This window comes from Mchenga conophoros, linkage group LG23 (genome assembly GCF_057382185.1).
Source record: "Mchenga conophoros isolate Kocher_MC1m ecotype Shallow Benthic linkage group LG23, M_conophoros_male_GT1.1, whole genome shotgun sequence".
NCBI lineage: Eukaryota > Metazoa > Chordata > Actinopteri > Cichliformes > Cichlidae > Mchenga > Mchenga conophoros.
The window spans coordinates 23,999,399-24,027,130 of record NC_140547.1 but is presented as its reverse complement, the minus strand read 5'-3'; the positions used below and the strand labels follow the sequence as shown (position 1 = coordinate 24,027,130).

The 27,732-nt window shown below is 42.9% G+C and overlaps 1 protein-coding gene across 5 annotated transcripts in view; it reads right to left on the bottom strand.

Moving 5' to 3' along the window:
* Nucleotides 1-27,732, bottom strand: part of LOC146547267 (nck-associated protein 5-like) — a 184,596-nt gene that overhangs the window by 109,303 nt on the left and 47,561 nt on the right. For all 5 annotated transcript variants that reach the window (XM_085264297.1, XM_085264291.1, XM_085264292.1 and 2 more), the window contains one exon: nt 15,673-15,746. In XM_085264297.1, coding sequence (XP_085120423.1) covers nt 15,673-15,746 — 74 coding nt within the window. The remainder of the gene's footprint in view (nt 1-15,672; nt 15,747-27,732) is intronic.

Here is a 27,732-nt window from a genome sequence, read left to right as displayed (position 1 = left end):
GGCTTTATCTTTCCTCCGAATATTTCTCTCCTCAGTCTGTCTCCGCTTCTATCTCTTTCTCTCTCATGCTGTCTGTCTCCGAGCCTCCCTCTCCCTCTCTCTCTGTGACTGCCTCCCTCCTCCTCTTCCTCGGGCTTACAGGACGTTTAACATGTGTTCAGGGAGACGGCTGCTCTGCTGCCTCTCTGAAGGTGGATCTTTCCTCAGGGGGGAAAGAGAGGGCCGGGAGGCTGGGGTGGGGGTTTGCACGGAGAAGGAGGAGTTGGTTTTTTTTAGGAGGTGGGGGGTGACAACAGCGTTGTAGGCTGGGGGGGGGGGGGGGGGGGGGGGTGCAAATCTTTACCTCAAACAAGGGGACATGAACAGGCAAGCAGCAGCCGGCTTGTAATGTTCCACTAAGTGGACTCCTTTCAGAGAAGGGGGGGGGGGGGACAGAAGAGCTCACACATGCAAAAATGTGGTAAAGTTGCAACTTTCAGGTAGTCACTCTGTCTCCCTGCACACCTGGTCGATCCTTTCCTGAGGCTGACACCCTTGTTTGATCATACAGAAAGTTGCAAAAATGGGAAAATAGTCAAATTGGGAGCTCTGTGGGGAGATCGGGGAGGGGGGGGGGGGTGTCAGTCCCCATTAAATGATCTGACAACCACCTACTCTGAGGCCTAAGCCGGCCAAATTGAGCCCTTGTACAAAAAAAAAGAGAGAGAAATGTGGACGGGGAAAACACCGCAACACAAAGAGACAAGCATGCTGACAAAAGACAGATAGAGACAACCGAGGAAGAGATCAAGAGCAAGGAGGAGAGCGAAAAGACGAAAAGTGAAGGAGAAGGCGAGGAGGAGAAAAAAAAGGAAAAAGAAAGCAGTGCTTGGGTCTGCTGGGCCGAGTGACTCCGGCCCATCTGCCACAATCACAATCAGTCCCAGCTGAATGGCTGTGACTAACTGCAGCATGAAGCCCGCAGCCTCAACCCAGGCAGGATGGAGATGAGAAGGGGGGGGGGGGGGGGGGTATGAAGAGGCAAAAGTGGGGAAGAAGAGGAGGGTGATGGGGGGGTTCTATTGTCTACTCCCCAATAGGACCAGTGCAGGAGGAGGCGGGCACCGGATGGGTGAAAAGGGGAGAATTAAAAGGGTCCCGGTGACAGGAGTGCTCAGTTAAAGAGGGTAAAGAAAGGACAGGGGAAACTTAGAGCTGGGGCCATCGCTGCCACTGTGCTCTACAGCCACTGTCAGTGATGTCCTCAGCAAACAATCACGCGAAGCAAAATGAGTCTGCAGGAGGCTGATGGAGCGGCTTGCTCACGTCAAGATAAGGGAAGGTAAATAAACCGCCCCAAAAAAGTGACACTCATTATCAGATGTCTCCTAAAGCCGGCAGCGACATTGTCATTTGTCATCATAAAACTCTGAGAGATTCATGATGACCGATGATTGCGCTCGTGACCAAAGTGTCACGCAGAGCGGGGTAATTGTGTTTATCATAAGCGCAGCTGTCTCGTGAGGGGAAATCTGAATGTGGAGCGAGCGAGATTTGATTTTACGAGCAGGTGGTCACCAATTACACACCATTGTCCCATTTGGGTTAAAAAAAATAAAGACAGATGAATGAATGGCTGAGTCAGCATTAACACAAGGACGCGCACAGTAATCAAGAAATATCGGCTTTAATTTGATCGACGGGGAGCGCCGAAACAGCGAGTAGCGCTGTGCAGTGCAACAGATGTGAGGCTCACTGTGTTTTTTTCCTGCAGGAAATAAGCGATGCTTGTTTGCTTAGCTTTGTTTACTTCCATTTAACTACATAATGATGGTACCATAAGTGCATATCTGCATGATTGAGTGTGTGTGTGTGTGTGTGTGTGTGTGTGTGTGTGTGTGTGTGTGTGTGTGTGTGTGTGTGTGTGTGTGTGTGTGTGCGTGCATGGGCTGACAACTGTAATTGCATAATGAATGGGTTTGTGAAAGCATGTGAAGTTAAAGTCCGTACATTTTAGGTATACACTGGTGGATGTGCACGGGTGCATATTTGTCTTCAGCTGCCCCTCATATCTTTATATTTTGCTTCCAAGCTAGACCTTCTTCACTCCTCTTGAGCAAAACGTCTCCAAGTTCTTCTTGTTTCTTCTGGTTTGTTTGGACATTGGTTTCTTTTTCACTGATTTTTAGTCCAGTCCTTGTACCGAAGCATTTTTTGTTAAGCCACGTAACACTGACCTATGAATCATCAAAAGAAACATAACTGAAGGGATGAACAAGTGCTGTGACAACACATAAAAGACAACTCAGCAACGAACTGGTTTTAAATGGTATCTTTAGCCACTTTGTTTCTGGCAACCTGTCACAGAAACACATCATTTTCTTTTCATTTCTAAAGATGAATCAGCTGATCATCTACTGAAGCCTCATCAGAAATTGTCTCAGTGGAAGGAAGGAAGCTGCCTAAAAGAGTTCAGACTGTGCTGAAGAATAAAGGTGGTCACACCAAATACTGACTTTTGAGCTTGTTAGAATTGTACAATCTCTGTTTTTTTTTGCCTTTAGTGTGTGTTTACATGTATGTTTGCACATATTTCAGTAAATCACTGCATCTATTTCCCATTTACAAAGCAAAATATCAAGAAACATGGGGTGATTCAAGACTTTTGCACACTACTATATAGACTACAGTCTGACTGTACACGTGCACAACGTCTGGGACTGAAAAATGAAGCCATGTCTGAAAGAGTCAATCCCTGTAGACCACCCTTACTGTAAGCACATATTTATAGCCCAGCACAACAAAACCCTTTTCCCCGCCATTATTAGGGCTGAAAGTTGTGTGTGGCATAATGACAGGTGATTCTAGCTAGCCAGGCCTATAGATGTCTTTCCACTTGTTACCGAACTGGATGTCGTGACTGCATTTGTGCTGTTAGAGCCCTTTGGACTCTTATTAATGCAATAACAACTCTACTGACAGCCTAAGAATTCTTCGTGCCAGTGTTGCTGGGTGAAATTCTTTTCTTTTATCTGTATGATACTCAGCACTAATTAGCAGCTATCTGCGTCTGTGCTATGCACTTATGCACCCTGCTAACCAAGCCTGTGAGCGTGAGCTGAAATCGTCACTTCACTAATTAATATGTAAAGTCAGGGTGGCAACTCCCATCCTTTATTTACAGTTTATTGTGTGCGTGTCTTCATGCAATACGTGCAAAATATAATCCATACGTTGTCACAGTGATAATTAAGTCCATTAACACCATTGTGTAAGTGTGTGCGCATGATGTTTGCAAAATTCATATGCGTATATGAACGTGCACGTGTGTGTGTGTGTGTGTGCTGAGTGATCTGCTGAGCTCATTAAGGCGCCGCTTATTGCTCTGCCAGGGGTGTCAGTGACAGATTCCACTGTTTGGAAACACTCGGCCGCCCACACAGCCAGCCTGGCTCCACCACTGTCACACACACACACACTCGGACTAGGTTAGCATTCCACAGGGAGGAGGGGGTACAGGGAAGGAGACAGGCCGGTGCTGGGACAGTGGCCGGAGGGCCGGTGGGTCGATATGGATTTGTAATAGGGTGCAGGGTGGTCTGAGGTATGCTGGCTGTGGCTGCATGTAGCGTGAGTGTCAGCACCTCTGAGGTCCTTTCGGGTTAGAAGGACGCTGGTGCTCGTAGTAGTAGTATGTGTGCAGCGGTTGAAGAAGTATTTAGGACGCTTACTGAAGTGAAAGTAGCAATTCAGCCATGCAAAAATACTCTATTACAAGTCTGTCACGATGTGTAAACTGCATTTTTGCAAGTGAGTTCAAAACAAATTTCCCATTTGGAGAGTTCATGCTGGAATCAAAGCTTTCAGTAACCTTGTTATCTGGCACAAATTAAAGTTTTTGGCTCAATTTACCACCCAAAAAAAATTATTTAAAATGAGACAACAGCGAGCACCGATTCCTGGACTGGCCTGTAAAATATAAACACATCACGTAAAACGAACGCACAGCTTGCTTTGCCGTCGAACTGGATATGCCTCGCATTTCATCAGAGCGATATCTCGAGGCTAGAGAGGGCTTGAAAGTGCTCATTATGAAGAACAGTTCCTGCCAGTGTTAAATAATTGATGCATTACTTTGTGGGCAGCATGATAATGCTGACCCAGATGGAGCTAAATACAACAGATAGTTTTTAAAGCACTGCAGCTGGCAATATTTCAACTGTAGTGAAGTGTAGGTGCACTCAGGTGTAGTACAGGGCCCTGAAATGTTTAGAAAAGTAAGAGTAAGTGCACCACACGAACGCACAAACATCCTGTCAGCCCGCTGCTCTGGCGGTCAGCCACACTTTCCCTCCGTGACATTAATCCCCTGCAGCTTGATCACAGATGAGCGACCAGGGGCGACCGGCGTGCGTCACTTGAGGTCATTACCAGACTGGTCGATTCTACAGTCTAGGTGTGTGTTCCCAGTCAGCCTTTAATCGTACACTAGATTAGCCCAAACGTTTGGGCTTGAGATTTGTTTCTGAGAGCAACCATCTAAAATGTCTGAGCAAGCAAGAGGTGCAAAGTCATTTGGAAACACGTCGGTGGTGCTAGGCGTGGATATTTAGCTGTCAACATGGACGGGAATCTTTTGGGAAGAGGTTCAGGGAGTATTTTGTGCACAATGATGAGTAAAGGAAATGCCATTCTGCAGACAGGCAGGCCTGTTTGTTTACCCAACACTAGCTTGCCCTGGATCTGCACAAGACAGATGCAAATCACACGGCGGGGCTTCCTCCGGAGACTCCCTGCATGTTAGTGAGCATCTACATGTGTGTCATTTCACTTCTTTGTTGCAAGATGAAGTGTGTAATACAATGAAAACCCGCAACGCAGTCTTCGGTCATGTTTCATTAGAGCAGGGAAGGGGGTTGATGGGGGGGGTGGGGGACGATGCCAGTCCAGTGAGACATCATCAAGTGCACCGAGATTTTCCTCTCTGGAAGATCTCAGGAAATGTTTAAAGTCATTAGGAGTGGAATGAGCTGGATTAACGCTGATGGCGGTATCTTTAATTAAACTTAAGTAAATCTTTTTTTAAGAAAAAGAGCATTCCTTGTGTGATTACAATTCACAAATGGGGGCTATTATGGGGTAATCTTAGTTTTATCCTCCTCTAATCAAAGGGACAGTTAGATCTCGCAGCAGAAAGACTTTTTTTTTTTTAAAGAAAGCAGCAAATTTAGAATACACAACATTTAATGCATCCTCTAATTCTTATGCAATCAGAAAGTGCTTATTGTAAAGCACTTTGTGATTTTTATCTGTGAAATGTGCTATATAAATAAATTTTACTTACTTACTTATACTTAGAAGCTCGATTAGGTTTAGAGATGGTCAAATGCAGGTCAAAATTAGATACGCTTTAAATGGTGCTTTTGTACTCCAGCCGAGCCCTCAGAACACTTTTCCCCTACAAGCCACATTCAACCAGTCACACGAGCATTCATTCACCGCTTCATTTTATGCCTTTCAAGTGCTTTTTAGCCATCAAGCACACCAATGGATCCATCGGGAGAATATGGAGTGTCTGACTCAAATATGCAAGATGAGAATTGAACCTCTGACCAGCTCTATGTTCAGAGCCGAAAAGTGAAAACTGTGAACTCTAACCAATCATTAAACCAGATGGGGAGTCTCTAAATTGATATTGATCTTTACCTGTAATACGTTTAACAAGGCTTTGCAGTCCTTGTGATCTAAAGCAACCATCAGCCTCTCTCCAGCTACCAAGAGGTTAACAGAAGCTGACATTCACTTTTTCACTGTGTTTATATGCTGTACTTTCTGGTTACAGCCCCGGGCCCTCTTGCAGCAGTGCTGCAGGAGCTCATCTCTGGAGATGGGGAAGATTATCCCAAAATGCAGGACACTTGGGTGGGGTTTTACAGGACTATTAAAACCCCACCTTCCTGCATCTGTAACTGCTTTCTCCACCCTATGTTCATCATGATCCATGCAGCGCCTTACACCACTGACAGAGACTTAAGCACATCATGTTTTTGTGTTAATTCTTGTTAAGATGGACAGTTATCGTCTTCTTAATAGCTATGATTTAATGGTCAGCAGCATATGTTGTGGCCCTTGTGGTAGCCACTTGTTTTTAGTGGTTTCTATTGTTGTTTTCTAACCACTCACATTTCTCTCTCCCACCTCCGTTTTCATGTTTCAGTGTCAATTTGTTGTCCTTTGGTTACTTCCTGTTTGAGTTAAAATGTTAGTTTTACTTCTTTCCCCTCCTTTGGGATTGTTTGCCCCACCTAAATTTGTTTCCACCTCTCTCTCTAAAATCAGTTCTATGTGTTTGTGCAGCCCTGTGAAAAAGTCCACCTCATGATTCAGTAACTTAAAGAACCACCTTTAGCAGAAATAACTGAAGTAATTATTCTGTGTCTCATGTTATCGGTCTCTCAAATCATTGTGGAGGAATTCTGGCCCACTCTTCTTTCATTGAGGTTTATGCACAGCTCTCTTAAGGTCCCAACACAGCATTTTAATCAGGTTGAGGTCTGGACTTTGACTGGACCATTGTAACACCTTGAATCGTTTCTTTTTCAGCCATTCTGTATTTGTTGTACTGTCACAGCACCCATTTTGGGCCGATCTTTATCTGTTGTACAGATAAAGTCACTTTTGACTCTAGAATACTTTGGTATACGGAGGAGTTCAAAGTGTCCAGGTCCTGTAGCTACAAGAAAAGCCTAAATCATCACCCCTCCATCGCCATGCTGACAGTGGATATGAGGTGTTTGGCTTTGTGCTTTATGACCACACATTTTCACTTTGGTCCAAATGATTTTGTTCCAGAAGTCTTGTGTTATGTCCAGATGCAAACCTAAGCTGTGCTGCCATGTTCGTCTTTAGGCACTTTTGTTCCTTCTCCCGAAAGACCTTACGAACTATACTTGTTCAGTCTTCTTCTAATTGTACTGTCAAGAGCATTTAACATACTAGCTGAGGCCTGTATAGTCTAATTTGTAGCCCTTTGGGTTTGTTTATCCATCCCACCTGCTCCACTTAGGATCCGACTCCAGAGTTCTGTTTAAAACTGACCAGTACATTGTCCTGAAACATTATTCTACATTTACTTTAAGAAACATTCAATTTTACAACTTATCACTTCATCAGAGACTCACAGGACACCCACTTTCAGGACTGCAGTGTTTTGATTTTCACACATTTTCACCCTTTCCTGTTTCCTCAACGACATGAGGATGTTTTCCAGAGAGCCCTGAGCTGGGGGTAAATAGCATGGTTGCAACCACTGTGACTGCCACCACACAGGTTGTGTCAACAATGAAAACCACACGGGCTCTATCAATCTGCTCATCTTAAAGCGAGGATGTTTACCGGAGTGCTTCGCAGCACATGTTTTAGTCAAAATAACGGCACACTTTCAGGAGCATAAAAGGAGTCATAACATATTCACCCTAGAGCTGATCTTGACAAAAATCTATTCACTGTACGGTGAAGAACTCAACTAAAGTTTACAGACCTGAACATTGTGGTGAACAGTCAATTCAGCTGAAATCAGATAAAGTAATATACTAATGTGTAGAAGTGTTTCTTTACAGTACAATACATTTAACTTGAGTGTCTGAGAACCCGGTGAAACACCAGCAGTAATTAGGCATTACACAAAATCCCACTGGCAAAAAGTCTCTTAAGTGCACCTAATTGCTTTTAGGAATGCAGATAATACCCCATTCAGTGGAAATGCCAAGAATAAGTGTCACAAGTCCTTTAAAACACTGCATATGCATGTTGTGAAACCACTAGAAAATGGTTTAGTGAAACACTGCATGTACAGGGAAAGGACAGATCCATTAGGTTAAGCTATTTTCAGAAAAACAGCCAGTACACTACGGCTCTGCAGTGTACTTAACCTTGAAACCAATCAGAAAACATCAGAAACATGAAGGCTTAAGGTGAATGATATGGGAGGCGAAGCATATTACTGGCAGGTTCTCATATGCAATGAACAGGGGAATGCACCTATGAAAACGACCTTGAAGACGCTTCGGTAAAAGGCCTCATTAAACCATTCGATTAACCTTTTCCTCTCATGAGCTCCATAAAACTGATGCATGTATTTTACCAGGGCCTGGACTGTTTTGGTGTGGGGGGATGGGGAAGATCGTCCCAGCTAGACAGAGTTAGCGAGTTTCTGAGAAGATAACCTAGCACGTGTTGACTTATGTCACAGGGCGGCGGTGTCACCTCCTTAACTTCAGGCTTCAGTGAGGTTATCATTGTGTTCACAGTGAAGTGAGGTCAAGATAAACAAGAAGCTTTTCTGTCGACTTGCTACTTCCTTCAAGAAAACAAATTCTCACACATGTTAACAACTTACTGCTATTTACAACAAATTTCAGCATTATTTCTTTGGACATTTTCTACATCTTTTTCTCATTCATTCTCAATTTGAGTCAAGTCCAAGGAATGTTTTGTTTGGTCGACCTGGTGTGTAGTATGTCCTTAAAAAACCTGAAGAAACTTGGACCTGAGCAACCCGTTCTCACTCCCAAAGCGTAACATTTTACGCTAGGTGACAAATCGTCACCATATTACGTTTTCGGCTACCCACCACGTTCCTAAATGACGACCTCGGAAAAAGAGGAAATATGAGAACCGTCTGGACTGAACCTACACATGTTCGCTCTTTTTCTTCAAATCGCTTAGAAACACGCTATTTAACATCATTAAAGTCCTGGTTAAGGTCAGGAATAAGGTTATGGTCAGGGCTAGGGATAAGGTTAGGTTTAGGGCTGGAATACAGGGCTGGAACGTCTACTACCGCGGGAGCGTCATTGCACTGGATTCCAGCCATAACCCGCCGCGTATCATAAGAACGCCGAAGGTCTCCTTTCGCGTTCCTCAGGAACGCCGCGGGACGTGACAAAACGTCGACATGTTACGCCTCGGGAGTGAGAACGCTCTGACCTGAGAGATGCATGTAGACCTTCAGCTGAATGAAGCCTCATCAGAAATGGTCTCGGTGGAAGGGTGGCTGTCAAGAAGCCATTCTTAAAGAAGGGAAATACGCAGAAAAAGCTGAGGTATGAAAATTGCAGAAGAACTGAACTGAAAATTAGTGGAAACAAGTCTGATGGAGGTTAGGAGACGGGTAAAAAAGTGTCTACAGCCATCTGTAAAACACGACGGAGTTTCTGTTATGGTTTGGTATGCATTTCATCCAGTGTTGTTGGAGATCTTGTCAAAATTGATGATTTATGAACACAGAAAGGTACCATCAGACTTTAACATGCAGTAACATCTGGAAAGAGTCTAATTGGCGCAATTTAATTTTTTTTTAGCATGAAAACAACCCAAACCCACTGTCAAGAAAAACACACAGTGGAGCACTATCAGTCATGGATCAGCCTCCCCAGAGCCCGGACCTCAACATTATTGAAGCAGTGTGGGATCATGTGGACAAAGAACAGAACAAAAGGCAGAAACATCCAAAGAAGAGCTTTGAATGTCCTTCAGGAAGCCTGGAGTGTCATGGTCCGGAGTCTGTGACTCCGTGTTTATGTTAAGTTTATTATTATTCTGTGGTTTTGGTTATCTTGGGTTTTTGTATTCTCCTGTTTCACGTTTCATGTCCCTATGTCTGTGTCCCCCAGCCTGTGTTTAGTTGGTGTGTGTTGTGTTCAGTCAGTGTGTTTCCTGTTTTACTTTGAAGGTCTCGTTTCCCCTGCCTCGTCAGCTGTTATGTCTCCCAGGTGTGTTTCCCTCCTGTTTCCCATCCCCTGATTACTGGTGTGTATTTATAGTGTGTGTTCCCTCGTCCTTGTTGCTGGTTCGTCTGTGTTATGCCCTTCGGTTATTCTGTGTATTTTGCCCCGTCTTCCTGTGCATTCTCCCCGCGTAGTTCTCCCTGCAAGGTACCCTCGTTCATGTTCAGGTTTTGTTGTTTAAGTTTTAGTTTTCCCAGTTTAGAGTGTTTTCAGTTCTGTTTCTCGCCATCCTTTCTTTTGTGTTGTACATCACTGTCGCAATAAAGCTCGCTCACCTCAGAAGCCACCTGCATTTTGGGTCCTTAATAATTCGCACGGCTTGCCCCGGCAACCCGTGACATGGAGAACTATTCCTGAAGACTACTTGAAGACATGACACAAAAGCTGCCTAAGAGAGTTCAGACTGTGCTGAAGAATAAAGGTATTGACTTTCAAATATTGACTTTCAAGCTCATTAGAATTATACAAACTGTGTTTTGCCTTATATACCATATTTAAGGTAAGCAGCAAGATAAATCTAGTGGCTTTGTGAAGTGCGTGTAACCTCTGGTCACAAAGCAGAGCATAGAACACACGGTACACAATAAATTCAGCTCTATAGTACAAGATTTATGCTACAACGGTGTATTTTAGCAAAAACATTCATAAACCAAACCAAGCATCTCTGGTGCCTAAAACTAACCAAACAAATGGGTGAAAATTAAGCAAATATTATAACAAAGGGAAAGCTAAGTTGAAAGGAAAAGTCACAGTTACAGCTTCTGAATTGGATTTTTTTTAAACCACACTTAACTCATCATATCTTCCTTTCAGCAGAGTGAAACCACGCAGTCACGGTTATGTTATTGGCGGCCACCGACTGATAATTTATACTGGGCTGCTAAACAACTCGTACTGGCCATCAAGTAGGAAAATAATATGCAAAACCAGATAATTATACATAAAGAGCAGAGACTTTTGTCATTTTACCACTGGCTGTTCATGGTTTACACTCCACAAGGTTTAATCGAGCATTTTATTAAAAAATAACAAAGTCTTGAGGAAAAATACCAACAAATTTAAAAAGGCAAATTCCACCCTCGCATGAAGGTTTAAATGAGGGTTTCACAGACTGATTTATTTGCCCACTAACTGCTCCTTTAAGATATTTTGGAGTCTGGACTCCTGGGCCGTAAAGTGACCTCTAATGGATGGATTAGGTTCAGTCATTTACTTCAGAGGGCGCACAAATATACTTTGGGAGCATATTAGATCTCTTTAAGGCTTAGCGTGATCAAATTATTGCATTAGACCGGTCAACTTATCCAATTAAAGTTGTAAAATGCATGGCTCTCGCCCAAGCGAGACGGCAGATCCTCGGGGCGTCGGAGGGGTTTGCGGGAGGCTGAACCCTATCCACCTCCTCATCGGCAGAGCAGGCCTCGCCGCATACTTCAGCTGAGGATTACAGCCTTTCATCTTGCTCAGACCGCCGGCAGCACACAGGCGTCTTTGAGGCCAGATATGGCTTGTAGCAACATCAGCAAGGTCCAGATTTGTAAAGCGGTTTCCCAGCTTTGTGCTCCTGTGGTCTTTCTTTCTCTGGCATGTTTACAGGCTCACTCATTTAGCTCTTTCTCTCACTTAATGCCACCATCCTCTGTTAAAGGCGAAGGCGCTTTGTACGAGCCCTTAAAAAGGACAAACTTTAAGAAAATTCAGAGTCTCTCAGAAAACTTTTAATAGCTCAAACAATTTTGAGAATTTGCAGCTCAAGAAAGGACTTTCTTGACTTTCCAGTCAGTCTTTGATAGTTGGTCTTAAAGCTCAAACATTGTATGATCAAGGACAAATAGGCAGAAATGTTGAGCTGCTTCTCAGAGAAAAAATGGACCAATTTCAATTCCACCCACAGGCGAATTCACTTACACAAAGCAAGTCCTATTAGCTATAATCCCCCACCTAAGAGCACATCTGATCTGACCTCCGCTTTCTATCTCTGCCGTCTTCGGAGCGGGGCTGCTCTATGAACATGACAAATAGCTTATTGATCAGCAGATGTCGTCGTCAATGTCCTTTCGACGTGGGCTGCAGCTGCAGTTGCCTGCTCCCTGCAACCTGTCCTAAGCCCCGAGCATCTCCAGCTGAGTCCCCTGCCTCCCTCCCTGCTCCCTCATCACAACTCCCCACTTCCCAGTTGCTATGAGGGAGCCCCCCCCCTCTCTCAGTCCTACCCCACACCGCCTTCCAGCCACCCTCCTCATCCCTCCTTGTCCTCCAAGGTGTGGAAAGGGTCACAGACAAACGCCATCTGCTCCAGCAGGCAGAAAATGGCAGGTGAGACCAGCTCTGGGCCATGTGACCCCTTACACTGGCCAGCTATGGCCACTGAAAACAAGGTCAGGGGAAGATTTGTGGAAAAACAAAAAACCCCAGCTCAGCACATTGACAAATCAACAGTGGGAAAGTAGAGATGGAAAGAGGGGAAAAAACTAATCTGCATTGTTTTAATCCACAGGGAAGATTACACAGTCACGGTGCCTTGACACAGCAGCTTGTCAAAAAGAGGTCATGCAAACTCACTCCCCGCCCGTCATGCTTTTTAGTGCTGCAGAGCATCCATATGTTCCCCACCACCACATGTCTGTCACTCAGCAACGACTTTAATAAACTCTTTTTCCTCAACACATCCAACCTGCCCTGACTCAACTGTGTGTCAGCGGCATATCAAGGCCACCACTAATGAGAGTGTAAACCTTTAAAAAGACATTTCATCATGTTTAATGAGTGCCCTGCAAACAAACGATGAATAACTGGAAACCCTGGGTTTGGTGTCCAACTGTACAACGTGTCTGATGTTTCCAAATTTGGATTTGCTCCATCTGATGTTGACACTGTGCCGTGGAGCTTTTGTTTCCGTCTGTCAAGGACGTGGTCACATTGAATAGATCGAGTGGGAGAGGCCGGCCAGCATCCCACTGGGGCTTTGTGCTCCATCGAGCAATGATGCTGCGACCGAGTGCAAGAGACGGCGATTGTGTATCTGCATGCGAACTCATGGGGCTTTAGGATGACGAGGATATAGCAGGTGTTTCTGACACTCAAAATTATCTTTAATTAGATTCAGATAATTAATAATCCATGTTTTTCATTAATTTACACTTACCACCTGTAGCTCTGCGACATTTGGAGCTTGTTTAGGTACAGATGACACCCACTTGGCAAACATCAGTGAAAACTCCAGCTTTTGCACAACACACCACATCCATGTTTTCTTTTAATTTATAAAAATGCAAAAGTCTCGATCCACCACTCATTTCTTTCATATTTTGCTTCCAATGAGCCAGATATTCTTGAAATGTATTCAAGCACTCTCGGGCAATAGCCCTCCAGGCTTTCTGGAGGTCTTTCAAAGCTTTTTTTGGACATTGGCTACTTTTTCACTCACTTTTAGTCTAGTACTTGTTACTGGCCATTTTCAGAGGATTATTTATCATTTCCTAAGCCACTTAACGCTGACCTATGAATCATTCAAGCATAAAACACTCAATGGATGAACCAGTGTTGTGTCTAAATATAAAATTCCAAAGATAACACAGTTTGAAAGACATAAAATAGTATTTGTGCACCAACAAGGTGATTTCCAAAGAGTTATTACCTAAAAACTTGGCATATCTCAGCATGGTGTGCAGTGTGTCCTTAAAAAAATTGAGGAAACTGGACAAAAGAAGTTTCCCATTTGATCAAAATATAAAGTAAGACCAAGATGTACATATTTAGCAATTAAATGAAAGTAGTATCTGCCTTCTAACATAAAAGAAAAAAGTGAAATTAGGACAGAGATCAGCCATAATTGTCCAATTGGTGTACTTTGCCAGTGTGAAACTACCCCATAATATGGTACAATGAGAGCCATGAATGTAGTAGGTCACTGGGTCATAAGGAAGGATGCAAAGAACTAGAGGAATGTACGGGCTTCTCTTTCTCCTCTTGACTGATTGATGGGCCCCATATTCTTAGGGGTGGAGCGAGACATCTACAGCATCGTGAGATGCTGCCTAATAAGGGAAAGGAGGCGGTTTTTTGTTTTTTTTTGTTTTTTTTTTTAAGTCGAGGTCTATGTTTTAGCTGAACAAAAGCCTTTGTGAAATCATTCATCACTGTCGCCGCTCTGAATCGAACAACACTGGAAAAGAAATGAGAACAAATCCTGGCTGGTGGTATGTTGTTTCTAAAAACTGAGCTTCAAAGACAAGGAATTTTCAAAGTACGGATTTCCACTGGTTTGTTTACAACATCTAGAGGCTTGCAACAATGCAGAGCCCCTCACAGTTGAATCTCTCACTGGAGCCCATGGAAGACAAAAGCAATCTTTGTAAATAGCACTTCTCCTCAAGACACCAGCATTACGTGAAAAACTGGAGCCTTTATCCATGATTCTTTCAATCAAGATACTGACTTGAAAGATGTACTTCAAATGGCAAAAACTACTTTGAGTTATGAGTGAGTTTATATCTTTGAACCTCAAGGAAACAAATGTCAGTTTTACAAGGCAGGGGTGCATTGGGGGATACTTAGAGAATCGGTCTAGTCCTTTTTAAAACATACCAAACTGACCGTTAGTGGTTTGGTTTCTCAGGTTTTGTCTACTTTTACTGACTGAGCGTTTTACACAATGGCACAATGGCTAGAAAAACATTGTAGAAGACCAAGTTTGATGCCTTGCGGAGATAAGAGCAAAAGGAAGAGACGTGGCCAAAGGCTAAGACACAACGCTTACATGTCAACGCTTAAGCACTTCAAAGTACAATGCCATGTAGCATTAGATCATTTAAAGGTATAATTTACCCAATCAGAAACAGGGTACTAACCTTGTTTTTAAGCCAGTTTGGACAACCTTAGAAGGATCAGGTTGGAGTACACTCCAAAGGGGGGGGGTTTTCCTTCTCACATGGGGTACAAACAGTAAATGGGAAGCTGGACAGAAGCTGGACAGGTAGAGCTTTGAAAAGGGAGCACCATGAAGAGAGCCCACTGGCATTTATCCACTATTTTTTCACTAGTGGGCAATCAGACATCACATGGACTCCATGGTAGGGCGCTGGCAGGTTAATGACCAGTTAATGCCCAATCTACACTACTCGGGGCATTTGTGTTTCACATGCAGCTTCCAGGGTAATCGGGGTACTTCAATCATTTGCAGTTGTACAAGTTCAAGGCTTTTGAAACCATTTGGTCCCCAGGTCAGTTTGCACAGGTCATCTAAGTGGCTATTAGGTCACTCTGGCTCTCACACGAGATGTCTTAGAAAGTTGGGTGGGGATGACTTAGATGAGAGGGTCATTCCTTTACACATCACTTCCTTTATTAAGGGGCTGTCCTGGCCGAGTAAAGGGGATGGTCAGTGGTCATTTAACCCCCCGCAGCCACCGATCCTGAGACCCTTATTCCCCTTTCCCCTCTGTCCAACCCCCAGCCCCTCTTTGCTCACTCAGGGGGAAAATTACTTTGAGCCGGGGGAATACAGCTCCATTGAGATGGAGAAAGGGTTGTACAAAAGAGGGTGAAGTTTAAAAATTGTCTCTCTTTTCTATGGGGGCTGTGCATCGCTGGAAGGGAAAGGATGATAGCAGCATTGAGGGGACAAGGTCATTAGATTGGCATCTCCATAAGCTCTTCATTTCCATTGTCTGTGCAAATCTGCTCCAAAGGACCTCCATGAGAAATGCCCCCAGTCAACCCCAAACTGAGCCTGGAGTCTCCCCCTTTGTCTGCCACTTTTAGTGTGCTTCCAACACAAAAAGCATTTCTCAAGAACTGTGCACAAAGCTTGTCTCAAGCTCAAAACCAAACAACATTGTTCTGCAGCCTCTGGTTGGCAATGAATTGCAGGCAGCTGCTGATATCTTCAGGCAGAACCTCTTACCTTCGAACGTTTCGGCGCTCCTCCTCGAGCTGCTTGAGAAGTTCATCAATGCATTTGTTGGCGTCCATGTATTCCTGCCGAGAGAAAGAAAACTTTATGTGTAAATGATCAAAGAGTCAAATGCTAACAATGATTAAAGGAATACATGCAAAATCACACCCTGACTGCATCCTCGTGTTGCTTTCATAAATGTCAAAGAACGTCAAGACAGGAGTGCTTTTTAAAAGGTGTGATAATTCAGTTTAGCCTCTTATCCCCTCTCCATGTGTAATTCCAGAAGTACCTCTGGGTAACTTCTAATGGCTGGCCCAGAAGCAAGCCCGGCAGTGTAATGTCAGCTGGGAATAGCGCTACTGAGTTACAGCACACACAAAATGAGCTAAGGCTGAGAGCAGAATGGAAGAAACAGATGTTAGGATTTCTCGGCTTTGGCCTAATGATTTGCTTCTTAGTGGTCTGACATCATATAGCAGAAGGGGGTTGTAACTGTGAGAAATAGGCCACATACAGCGGGCACCATACTTCAAACATCTGGGTTTTCAGATACTCAGTGTCTACCTGCAGTACACAGCAGAGCACACACTGTGCTGTCAGATCAGTGCGGTGGAGGTTTAAGACTAATTAATTAGATATTAGCTTGACAGCTCACGATACATCTCATGGGTAAATGGTTATCTCTGTGGGACAGATGCTCTCCATTGATTTCCAGACACTCTCATCATGTGCTGTGAGTGTAATTGAATAATGGGGATTCCCAAGAAGAAGTCCCTAAGCCAGAAATCTCAGTCTAGGAGGGGAAAAATGGTCATAGTATCTGCAAACCATCCATTTTTTTTAGATCCTTTTATTTTTGCTTTTACTGCAACTACGGCGCCTTGGCCTGCTTCTGAACATAACTCCCTTTGCAGCTATTGTAATCTCAGTTCTCTAATTAGTCACTGCCAAAATAAATCCCTTCAATAAAGCACAAAGTCACTGTTGTAGACCAGAATTCAAGGAAAAAAATGAAAAACAAACACAGTGTCTGCAGTTTCCAAACTTTGTGGGAAAACCCTTGATGATAAAATACAGCAGAGTGTCCACACGAGACAAGTTTGGTCAATATGGAAATTTTTCTTGTTGTAGTGATACACTATATCATAGCAATACACTTTTCTGGGAAACACATTGGGAAATCCCACATAATCAGCCAAAAACAGCAACACAGCCTCAAAAATGACCAATTATTTGACAAATGGTCTAATATTGCATTAATGGTCAAAACCAACATAACCCCAGCACCAACAATGCAATTGACCAGTAACACTGTTGCGATAACACAGCATGCTGACTTAAGGGCTTTCTGCCATTATAATATACTTTACGTGATTATGATTTAATCTTTTTTTAACATTTTTTCTCGCCATAATAGCAACAGCAGCAGCTTCATTTTGCAGCATGACAATGATTCTGTTTTTCTTAGCAAAACACAAAGGATTGGGGGGTGGCTCAAGACTTTTGCACAATACTGTTGCTTGGTGCCCAGGCCTAAGCAAAGTAACAGGTAAAACAGATCATTTACGAAAGCAGAAACAACAAGTCAGCTCAATATTCCCTTTTGGTTTCACACAGAGCACAAACCCAGTCTCCTGGGTAAAAGTTTTGAGCTTCACACATTGTCATGACTACATGAACGTTGCCGATCTTTATGCTATTACTTCTACTTATAAGCATTGTTTTTATGTCTTTTCCCCGATTCACAGGGAAGCTATGACATTACCACAACATGACTGGTGAGTAGCAATGATGGTCCCTGAACACTTCATATGATACTGTGGAAAAACACATACACAATGATATCAGATACAACTATTTGGCACAGGCTTTCAACGCCCTTATTGATTTTTCAGACATGAAACACTGAACTATTTCACAGCCTGTAACACAGCACTTTTAATAATTTGCATTGAGCAATATGAGGACAGAATGATTCTGACCTCCCTGCGAACCACATCTGGGGCCTGAACAGACCTAAAGTACTTCTGTTATCACGACATGGGCTTTTTTAAGCTGTGGCCTTGAGAGCAAATTCACCAGATGTTCAGAGACTGCTGATCTAAATACATTAAGCACAGTTGTTTTGTCTGCTGCTTCTTAAGCAATTATTGGACCTAATCTCGCATCTGAGACTGCCACTCAAAGACAGCCATCACCAGCAGCTTGCACCAGTGCCAGGAGAACATGGCAAAGGCCCAGGTGTCCTGCCGAGTTTGCATTCAAGGGCACTCTGGTGACCATTAGGCAAATAGGGGCAAAGAACGACAACAGATCGATGCTTAACAGTGTGGTGTCACATTTTCCAATTTCTGTCATGCAAAAAAAAAAAGACAACAAAAGACATTAACTCAGTTTCCATCCATCATCCCTTTCATCACTGGAATCATCCATTTTTACTTAATCAGCATGACAAATCTTTCATGTTTGGAAAGCAACCAATTATAGTGCCTAACAACACTGCCCTAAAGCCATCTGTCAGTCTCAGAGTGTCACAGAAGGGGGCCAGAATGGCACTCAGACCCAAGGCGAAAAGGCCATTAGTGCTCAGTGCTAAGTTCCCAAAGTTAAATTTACCGTTGGCTCCAGGAGTAGTTAATCAATAGTGCAAACCATGGCAAATGATTGTTCATGTTTGTGTTCTCTGAATTCATCCTGACCACATGGGTGGACGGAGAGAAGCTTGTAGCTGTGAAATGTGTTCTGCAGAAGAAACAAAGTACACTCTAACAGAAAGATCTCATGCTTTGGTAGGAGGTATGCTAGCTAGTAGTGTGGATAAACAGTTGAAACTGCTTATATATTATGAATAAAAAGGTGTAACTTGTGTATGGCAGAAAAGTTAGAACAGGAAGGTGAAAGCACAGATACATATATCAGCAATAACCTTAAAGAAGCAAATGGTGCTGCCTTCTAGGAAGTGTGAGGCCATTTCCAAATAATTTGCAGTGAGAAAGGTTATTTACAAGTGGAAAACGTTCATGACAGCTGCCAGTCTTCCCAGGAGTGGAGGCCCAGGCAACTTCACCCTAAGGTGAATTAGGTTTGCAAAGTTGCACCTGAAAAAAATCACAAGACCTGTGCAACAATGTGCTTTAGAAGGACAAGACCAAAGTGGAGATGCTTGACCATAATGCACAAAACACAACACATCAGCACAATCACCTCATGTTAGCTGTCAGCACAGTGGTAGTCAAATGTGAGGACATCTGTCTGACAGATAAAGCTTCGCCCAATTTATGTCATGAAACAGGTCAATGATCCCAAGCACAGCAGCAAATCTACAACAGAATGGCTGAAAAATGGAAGAATCAAACTGCTGCAATGGGCCAGTCAAAGTCCAGAATTCAACCTGATTGAAATGCTGAGTTGGGACCTTGAGAGAATTGTGCATAAAGTCTCAAGGAACTGCAGCAACACTGTAAAGAAGAGTGGGCCAGAATTCCTCCACATAATGTGAGAGACTGATAAAGTCATTTAGACCTGAATTATTTCAAGTTATTGCTGCTAAATGTAGTTCTACACGCTACTAAATCATGAGATGTGATTGGTTTTCACGAACTACTTCTGCATGTTGGTATGATAATATATCATCACCTAATTTTAAACCTTGTAAAGACCAGATTATTTTTCAATATGTTCTGGTATGAAAAAGGGTGTACCTACCATAACTGTAGCTAACTATAACTGAAAGTTACCTAGATCCAATTAAAACTGACTTCAAGTGAACACATTGAACATGAGTGGCCCTGAAGATGAAGAAGTTCAAATATGCTGAACCACTGGTCTAAAGAAAACAAGCACACTCTGAACATTCAACAAACCAACATCTGCCAATTCATCAACTAAAATGTGTGACTTTTTCTCAAGCGGCCAAGAGAACCTTCTTGGGTAAAACATCTGTCTCTGAAACACCATTAGCAACACAATCCCATAATGATTACGACTGCTCCACAAAGGGGAACCTTCTTTGCGAAAAGCCCTGTGTCAGGGGAAATATTTACAGGCCACATCAAAGTCAAGTAAAGCTGGCTAAGTCAGTGTTGTCATCACGTAGCCCTCGTCCTAATGACAGGGCACTGAAATAATCCTCAGCACACATGAAGGAATGTAGAGAATGCAGCATGCTTGTTGTCATGTGAAATAGGAGGGTATTTAAAGCGGAGATTTAAAGCATGACTCATGTATGTAATGCCGCGTGTTATATCTTCAGCCAGGCATTACTCCTGACGGTTTTACGGCGTAAGTGAAAGCTGTACCGTTCCCACGAGGCCCAGGTACTCACGTGTAGACTGGAGAGGGGAAAAAAACACAGAATTTACTGACCCGAGACTTTATCAGAGGCATATTTCTCAGGACCAGCGCTCTGGTGAATGCAATTCCTTACAGTGCTTAAAATGTCCTAAGAGCTGTAAGCTCATAAGGAGTACGTAAGCACCTCCAAAGTATACTAAATCATGAAGAGGCTTTTACAAAAGTCCCAATATACTTCACCTGACAGCAAGATGTGCACTTACAGAGCAACAGACCTTCAGGAGACGTTGTGGTAAATTAAACTGAATAAGGCAAGATTGGTTGGACTGCTGCATGTAAATCTAATTTTACAGGTAACAGATTTCACTAAAAATTGTTTCTCGTACTCAGTGTTTTAAGATGACAATTGGACTTGAAGCTGCTGAACAAGGTGAAGCCTCTTTTCAAAGCAAATGTCTAAATGTTATTTTATTTCCTTATTGTAGGTATAACGTAGAATGGGGTTAAAACCTGAGCCATTCAGTCGAAGTGGCCTCTTTTAGGATCTTGTTCCCATCAATGAGGCATGAGGGATCACTAGATATTTTGATGAGTACTTCCTTTTGTCCTTTCGCTGGCAACCTGGTCCCACGTTCCTGCAGTGTGGACATATAAAAAGCTTGCACCAGTTACTAAGACTTCATATGCCATGGAGTTTGTGGTCACTAGGTCTACACCCAGCTGAACACCTATGGAAGATTTTGGACTAATGAGGAAATACATGAAGGGTATATCTTTTACAAGAATGATGTCTGTCCCTCAGTAGAGTTCCAGAAACTTAAAAAGTCAAGAAGGACTGAAGCTATTCTGGCAAAGCTTGTTGAATCAACATCTTTTAAGACTCTTTATTTTGTTTTATTCTTTATTTTGTCACCTTTATTTTGTAATTTATTTCCTGCACTTGAGGTTTCCTAAATAAGAAACCGTTTTAATTATAAATACACATTTTGCCTATTCTTTTTTGTGTGCAGAATGAAAGCTTTTTAAGGTGAATGAATGGAAGGATTGCCCATGGTACAGATGATATTGCACTTTAAAAAGCCATTCATTAACAGCCAGTACTGTGCACAGCATTGATTTTTGCAGCTATAATAAAAGCAGGGGCCGAGCTATTGTTAACCTGTCAGGTAATGTGTTTGCAGATGTTCATGCTCTGCGACCGCTGCTTCTCAGTAATGTTTATCCAGCCGTGTTTACTCAAGTGTGTGAGAGCGTTTGATAAGCAGGCGCTCAGTAGCTGCCGAGGAAAGAGCTTCCCCTGACTCGCGCCATGGCTCGAGTCCCATATCCAGGCCCCCCTCCAACTGCTTGTGTGCCTTTATGAAATTTTTAAACGTGAGTGCCATCCCCCCACTGCCTTGGCACCAAGAAGCAGAGAGGGAACATATATATATATATATATATATATAAGTGAAAAAAAACCCAACACACTTCTGACCACACAAACATGCAAACAGGCAGACTGTCTGACACTCAAAGTCAGTGCAATCTGTTTAAGATTAATGGTCCAGATTTCTCAGTAATAAAACATCAGATGCATTATTCATCCATATGAGCCTCGCAAGCACACTCTGCTCTTTCACACATTTTTGGAGATTAGGAGCGATGGAGCCACATCCCCGACGAGCGTCTGCTTCTTATATCGGCTGCTTTGGAGTCGACTGGAAAAAATAAATAAACTTTAAGCTAGATAAAACTGACCTGGTTGCTGCAGAGGTCAGGATACGTTCCTTTAAATCCTCGCTGATGTAAGTTCCTTCCACCACCTTGATGTGTCTGCAGATGAGAACCTCCGCCTGGCTTGACTGATAAGACACCTTGTAGAGGTCTGCAGCCTCTGGGAATAACACCCAGCCAAAGACAAGGTCACAACCTCGATCCTCCCTAACCCTGCGTCCCAACCCATCCCGCCAACCTATCTCTGCTTTCCAGGAATATATTTGTTTTTGCAGACTGATGACATGCCAGCAAGGCCTGTGGGACTGAAAAAGCATCTGAAAAGCCTGAAAAGCTGCAGGTTTGATAGAAAGTAACAGTCCCACATGGGCTACCGCAAGTCAAAGGTTAGGCCAACAGAATTTAAGATTTCGTTCTGGGCGTTTTGTTTTGGGGGGTTTTTTCACCGTACACTTGAGAATGAGTTATGACAGTGACTTCTCAAGGTGTGGGAGATATACTACATCTGATAGGGCTGTTAGTCTGGGCTTCCTGCCAAACACACAGATGTGTCTGCTGCCGAATACACCTGCCATCCAATACTCCAAAGTTTATGTGAACATCACCGGCAAAAGATGTAAACACTGCAAATTTAATTAGCGTCAATGAAAATGTATTCTCGTTTCCCCAGTATAATTTCTAATGACTGTGATCCTATCATATTATCCGGTAAGACTAAAGCCACTGCTGCTTGTATCAGGTTTAGTTCAGCCTTAGTTAAATTCATTAGTCTTATCAGGATGTTTCGGGGCTCTGTGGTGGTGATCCATCTCTCAGTGGTCTTTACTCACATCCCCAATGACCTGGCGTCATAATATCTGCTCAGCCATCAGGCGCTCATATCCTCAGACCCCGATATCTCCACTGATAGCCCTGCTGTTTAATCCCGGAGCGCGCAGCTTCTTGGATTAATGCGTGTTATTATTCATGTGGGAAAAACATAGAGGTCTGTGTGCTGTCAGCTTGATCTGTCAGGGAGGATTGCTGTCAGTGGCGGATGTGATCCCAGATATTTTCATCGGTCGCATAAAGGACAACCATTTCCTGCATCCAAATGATTTGATGAATTCATAAAGGAAATTGTTGATTCTTGAGAAGACACAATGGGCTGAGACAAGGTCACGACCTCTACTGCCGTGGGAGGTCGGCTCTTCTCTGTCCTCAGAGGCTATCATCTATCTTGGTTCAGTCAGAGACACTACAGAGAAAGACGCATTCGAAGAATCCTTAATAGAAATCTATTGGAGAGTTCCTTAATGGCAGAAATGTGGCTTTGCCCTCCCCGTTCCCAAAGAGCCAATCAAACTTACTGATCACGCTGCACAAATCACTCACTAATTCTAGTCTAATTTTAAGCACAGCAGTGAAATGAATGGAGTTTACCGTTATTAGATATTTATAGCTGTTCATTTTGTGGCTCGCACATGTGGACTTGTTCAGTTCTTTTTTTTTTTTTTTTTTTATTTGATGACTTTTAAGTTTTATGTTAGCAGTTTTTTTTACAGTTCTTTTATAGTTCTGTAGTATATGCTGTATATATAGTTTCTATTCGTATGTCATTTCCTAGCGTCGTTTTTGTATTTTTGCTACTATAATGGTTGACAGTTTGTATAGTGCAAAATGGAAAAGGAAACCTTGCAAAATGCAAGGAATAAAACAGTTTAAATGAACAAAAACACTAGAGGTTGTTATTAAGCTATGACGTTACTTTTATTATTGTTGTTGTTGTTATAGGCTGTTTATAAAGATTGCATTATTCTACAGTCACACATGGGGAAAACAGTGTGTAGGAGACCAAAATAAATTTCCCATGACCAAATTATTGCAACTGTGCCATCTTGCTGCCTTGGGTTTCTTCTAAAACAGGGACCAGGTCTGCGACCACTTACGGTCAGGTGCCATCTCCAAAGCAACTTTGGTTCACCAAGATGGTGATAAAACCACAATAAGACAGAGTCTTACTCGTCCATCAATAGTGGCATAGTTACTGCAGGATAGGCTAAATGACTGCAGGCGCTTGGCCAAGTTGATAGGGTCAAGTTAGCAAATACTTGCAATCATTTTGTGATAATACAACAATTAACTGAAATCAGAATCACAAATCTTTTGCCATCTACAAACACAAAAATTCACATTAAAACACAAATTCATATTTCTTCCACAAATTGTGACATAGTCGATTTAGGATGGTGATTTAATTGCACTCAGTAATGTTATTTTTATAGAAATGTAACCAGAATACAACCAGTTGCCAACCCGTTGATTTGCAAAAAACTCACATCATAGAAAAGTTGCATTCTGGACAACCACTGACTGTTGCCAGCTGCAAGGTGGTTGCTATCAGCCACTGTGAGTTACCACTTTGGATCCTTATGTTGACCATGTTTAGAGACAGAAGACACCATATTTGTAACTACTAAGATTGCAGCTAATGCTAGCTAGCTTGGTTAGCAACATGCATATCACGTTTTGGTTGTACTGCTAGGTAGATAAAATAAGAAGAATTTCATGAAATGCAATTGATTACCAAAAATATGATGGAGAGGTGGAAGTCCACCCACCTGTCAGTGTCCTAATTATGTTTCGGGTTTAGTTTAATTGAAATATGCAATTATTATTTTTTTGCATACAGTTGTGAAGAGGAGGAACTTAGCTACACAGACTAACACCTTTGTTTGTACTAGGCTATAAAAAAGGTTATTTTTGCTGTAAAGTTCAAAATTTTATCATGGAAGTCTATGAGGCTTGACAGGCTTTTGGAAAAAGCCTCAAGTTACTGCATGTTATTGCCAGATTACTGACCTATAACAGCTAATAACAGTAACAATCCCGGCTTTGAGTGTTCATTAGAAAATATTACATTTTGAAATGAAAACTAAAATAAAAATCTCTTTCTGGCACGCAGTTAATGAACCATCACTCATTAAATGTTGCTGAATCTGAGTTGAGTGCTTACACTACGCCTGATTGTACCTAAACTGTAACGCTCACACAGTGGCCTCATTGAGTAGAGGACGTTTGTGTAACAAATGCCTCCAGTGAGCAGGATATTCTTCATCTGCCTACCTGCTCCAAACGGAGGAGTGTCAGGCACCAAGGATTACTTCAAGATACAAAAGGGAGCCTGTTCATCATCTAGAATGGGTTTCAGCAGTTTGGGTTATCTGATGTTCTTCCTCCAGCAGCACCTACGGCCGGGCCCAGCCCAAACATCAACACCTCGCCACCGTCAGGAATCCAAATCCCAGCAGATTATCTTTCCAAACATTAAGATACGCTCCTTCTCCGCTCTTTGGGTTTGACAGAGTGTCCCATTCATGCCTGTTGGGAACAGTGGCCAAGCTGTTCATGCCACAAATCTCTCAGGGAGGGAGCTGAAAAAGTGCCTCAGATGTCAATATTTGATCGCTTCCACAGAGCTGCCTGTGTGGAAGAGCCTGTGGATGCGTGGTACACCCATGTGAAAATATACACGTGTGGATTTAGAAGTTTATATGTGTTTTTGCTGAATCTGTGTGCAAATTTCAAAATAAAAGTCAACAAAAATGAAGCAGTTAAGCGTAAAGAGTACCAAGACACCATCATATAGTTTGTGCACATAAGTAAGGCTGTTCCTTCTTTGTATGTGACGTCGAAACCTTTGAAAAAATCAATAAATATATCAACAGGAATGAAGGCGTTTGAAGAAGCATTTTTCAGCCAAGAATTGTACTCCAGCAATGGCTGCTCTGACCAAACCTCACGGCTGAATTGGATTAAAGAGCTACTGAACTTTGTCTGCATTATATATTTTTCCATTTGTCACATAAATCCCCTTTCTCCTTTTGCTTTGTCTCTTTAATCCCTTTTTATGTTCTCTGCCAAAACACACATCAGGGAGGAGCGGTCGAGGAATGCTACCTTTCCAAATATAAACAAACACTTAGTGTATCCACACTGGTACCAGTGTTTCCAGACAGGATGGGAATCTAGGAAACAGGGAGGGGGGGAGTCTGTTGTGTTGCCTGTGCCCAGATTTTACAAGCTTGGGGGTTCGCTGGGTTTTTATTATCATCTGGGGGCCAATATTCAGCCAGGTGTACTCTGAGCGGGAGGGAGGGTGGCGATGACAGAAATCAAAAGGAAACCTGGACCTGACAAGCCGCGGGAGAGCACCGGGGAAACCAGGGAGGCTGCTACATGAGAGAACGAGAAAGCAAGTGAGCGTCAAAGAGGATGAGAGAGACAAAGGGTACAAAGAAAGAAAGAAAAGGGATATTTAAAACTGCAACAGCTGCTGGGGAAAGAGAGCTAAAACGCGGTTTTGATATTGTGATTTTGACTTTACCCGAGGAGGTTTATTTTTTCTGTTGGGTGAGATCTAAAAGGTTCAGATAAAGTCATGGACAGTATACAGTCAACACTGAAGTGCCTTTGCACCTGCACGCTTGTCTGTTTTCTGTTTGTTTTGAAAATGTGCACGTGAGGATGGATGACTCACTGCACACAAAATCTACCAACAGGTACAAGTAAAGTAACCTGAACCTGAACGGACAGCGAAGGATGGCAGTGACCACATTCGCACAGGTCGCCTGGTGGGAGGCACACACTCTGAGACAGATTGGTGAAGATTTGCGAACAACTGTTGCCCAAGTTATAGCTGTAGCACTAAGCTATACTGATGCTACATGCTTTCAATTAGAAAAAGATACCTAATGCTTTTCTAGCTGGATTTTTCAGACAGATAAGCAGCTTTGGTGACGCTGAGGTAAGTGACATGGCGCCATCGTCTTGACAACAAGCAAGCTAAATCAGCACTACCAAAGCCCTCTGTATGTGAGATGCCCAGGCAGAGGTAAAACAAAGTCAAAGCAGCGCTAAGGGACGAAGAAATGACCTCTTCCCAATGACCAAACACGCGTCTCCACTATATAGGAGCTACCAACACCCAAACACCACATACAGGCTATGTCAATAGTGCTGTGCTGGATGGAGCGTGATTTACTGGCTACGTTCCTCCATAATAGCGATGGAGAGTGCTGTTTGGGTAGGGATATCTGGTCCCATTGACATCATAGCGAGCCAAGAGTAGGACAAACTGTCTGAAACAGCTTATTTAGAGCCGTCTAAATCCTGAGCTTTTGGCTCACAGGGATTACTTGTATATACACTGACCTCATTGTTTGAAACTTAGCCATGTTTAATATGAGCTTCCACCATTGTAACAGTAAACACAAGACCAAAAAAATCAGGAGAAACATAATAATAATAATCCCCTTCAACTGAAGTTTCCCAAGACCAGAACCGTAGAGTTAAATCGCAGCAGCTAGCTACTATTAATTATGGCACACATATAAACAGAATACGTAAAACACTGTTGATTATGTCAGTGATTTAAGCCAAACATCAGTCAGTCCTGAGCCAAAGGACGAGTGACAACACTTTGGGGAAAAAGGAACAAAAAAAAGAAAAAACGAGCATGAGAGAAATCCTTTGGCAAGTGACAGAAGAAGGGGCAGATCAGAGCAGAGGGCTGATGCTAACCAGATGTTGGTTGGTTCGCAGGGGTAAGCTGGGCTTCTGTTTATGCAGGCTTTGACAGACAGGCACCACACCTAACCAAGCCACGCTGTAGCCGAACAGTTCTCCAAGAGGAGGAAGGCTCGATCCAGCCGCAGCAACGGCGCTCACTACACGGGAAATTAGGTAGATTATAGATCGAGCAAAAGACCTCAAGAGGATCCATTTAGCACTATCTGCCTGATACTTATTGTACACTCTTTGGAGGCTTTGTTTGCACTCAATGCTTTTGGCTTGTTGCTGGTACGTTCTATATTTCAGTGTGTGTGTACAATTCTGATACAAAACCCACGAAGCAAGGTTTAAAAAGAAATCAGGAAAACATTACCTACTGTGCCAGAGTTCAGCTGAGAGGACAAGAGAGAACAGCATCTCAGGTAACAAATCAAAACCCGCAAACAGGACGAAATCCCTTCCAAGCGTGTGTTTTTGCAGGATATTTCTTGCCTGAGACACTCC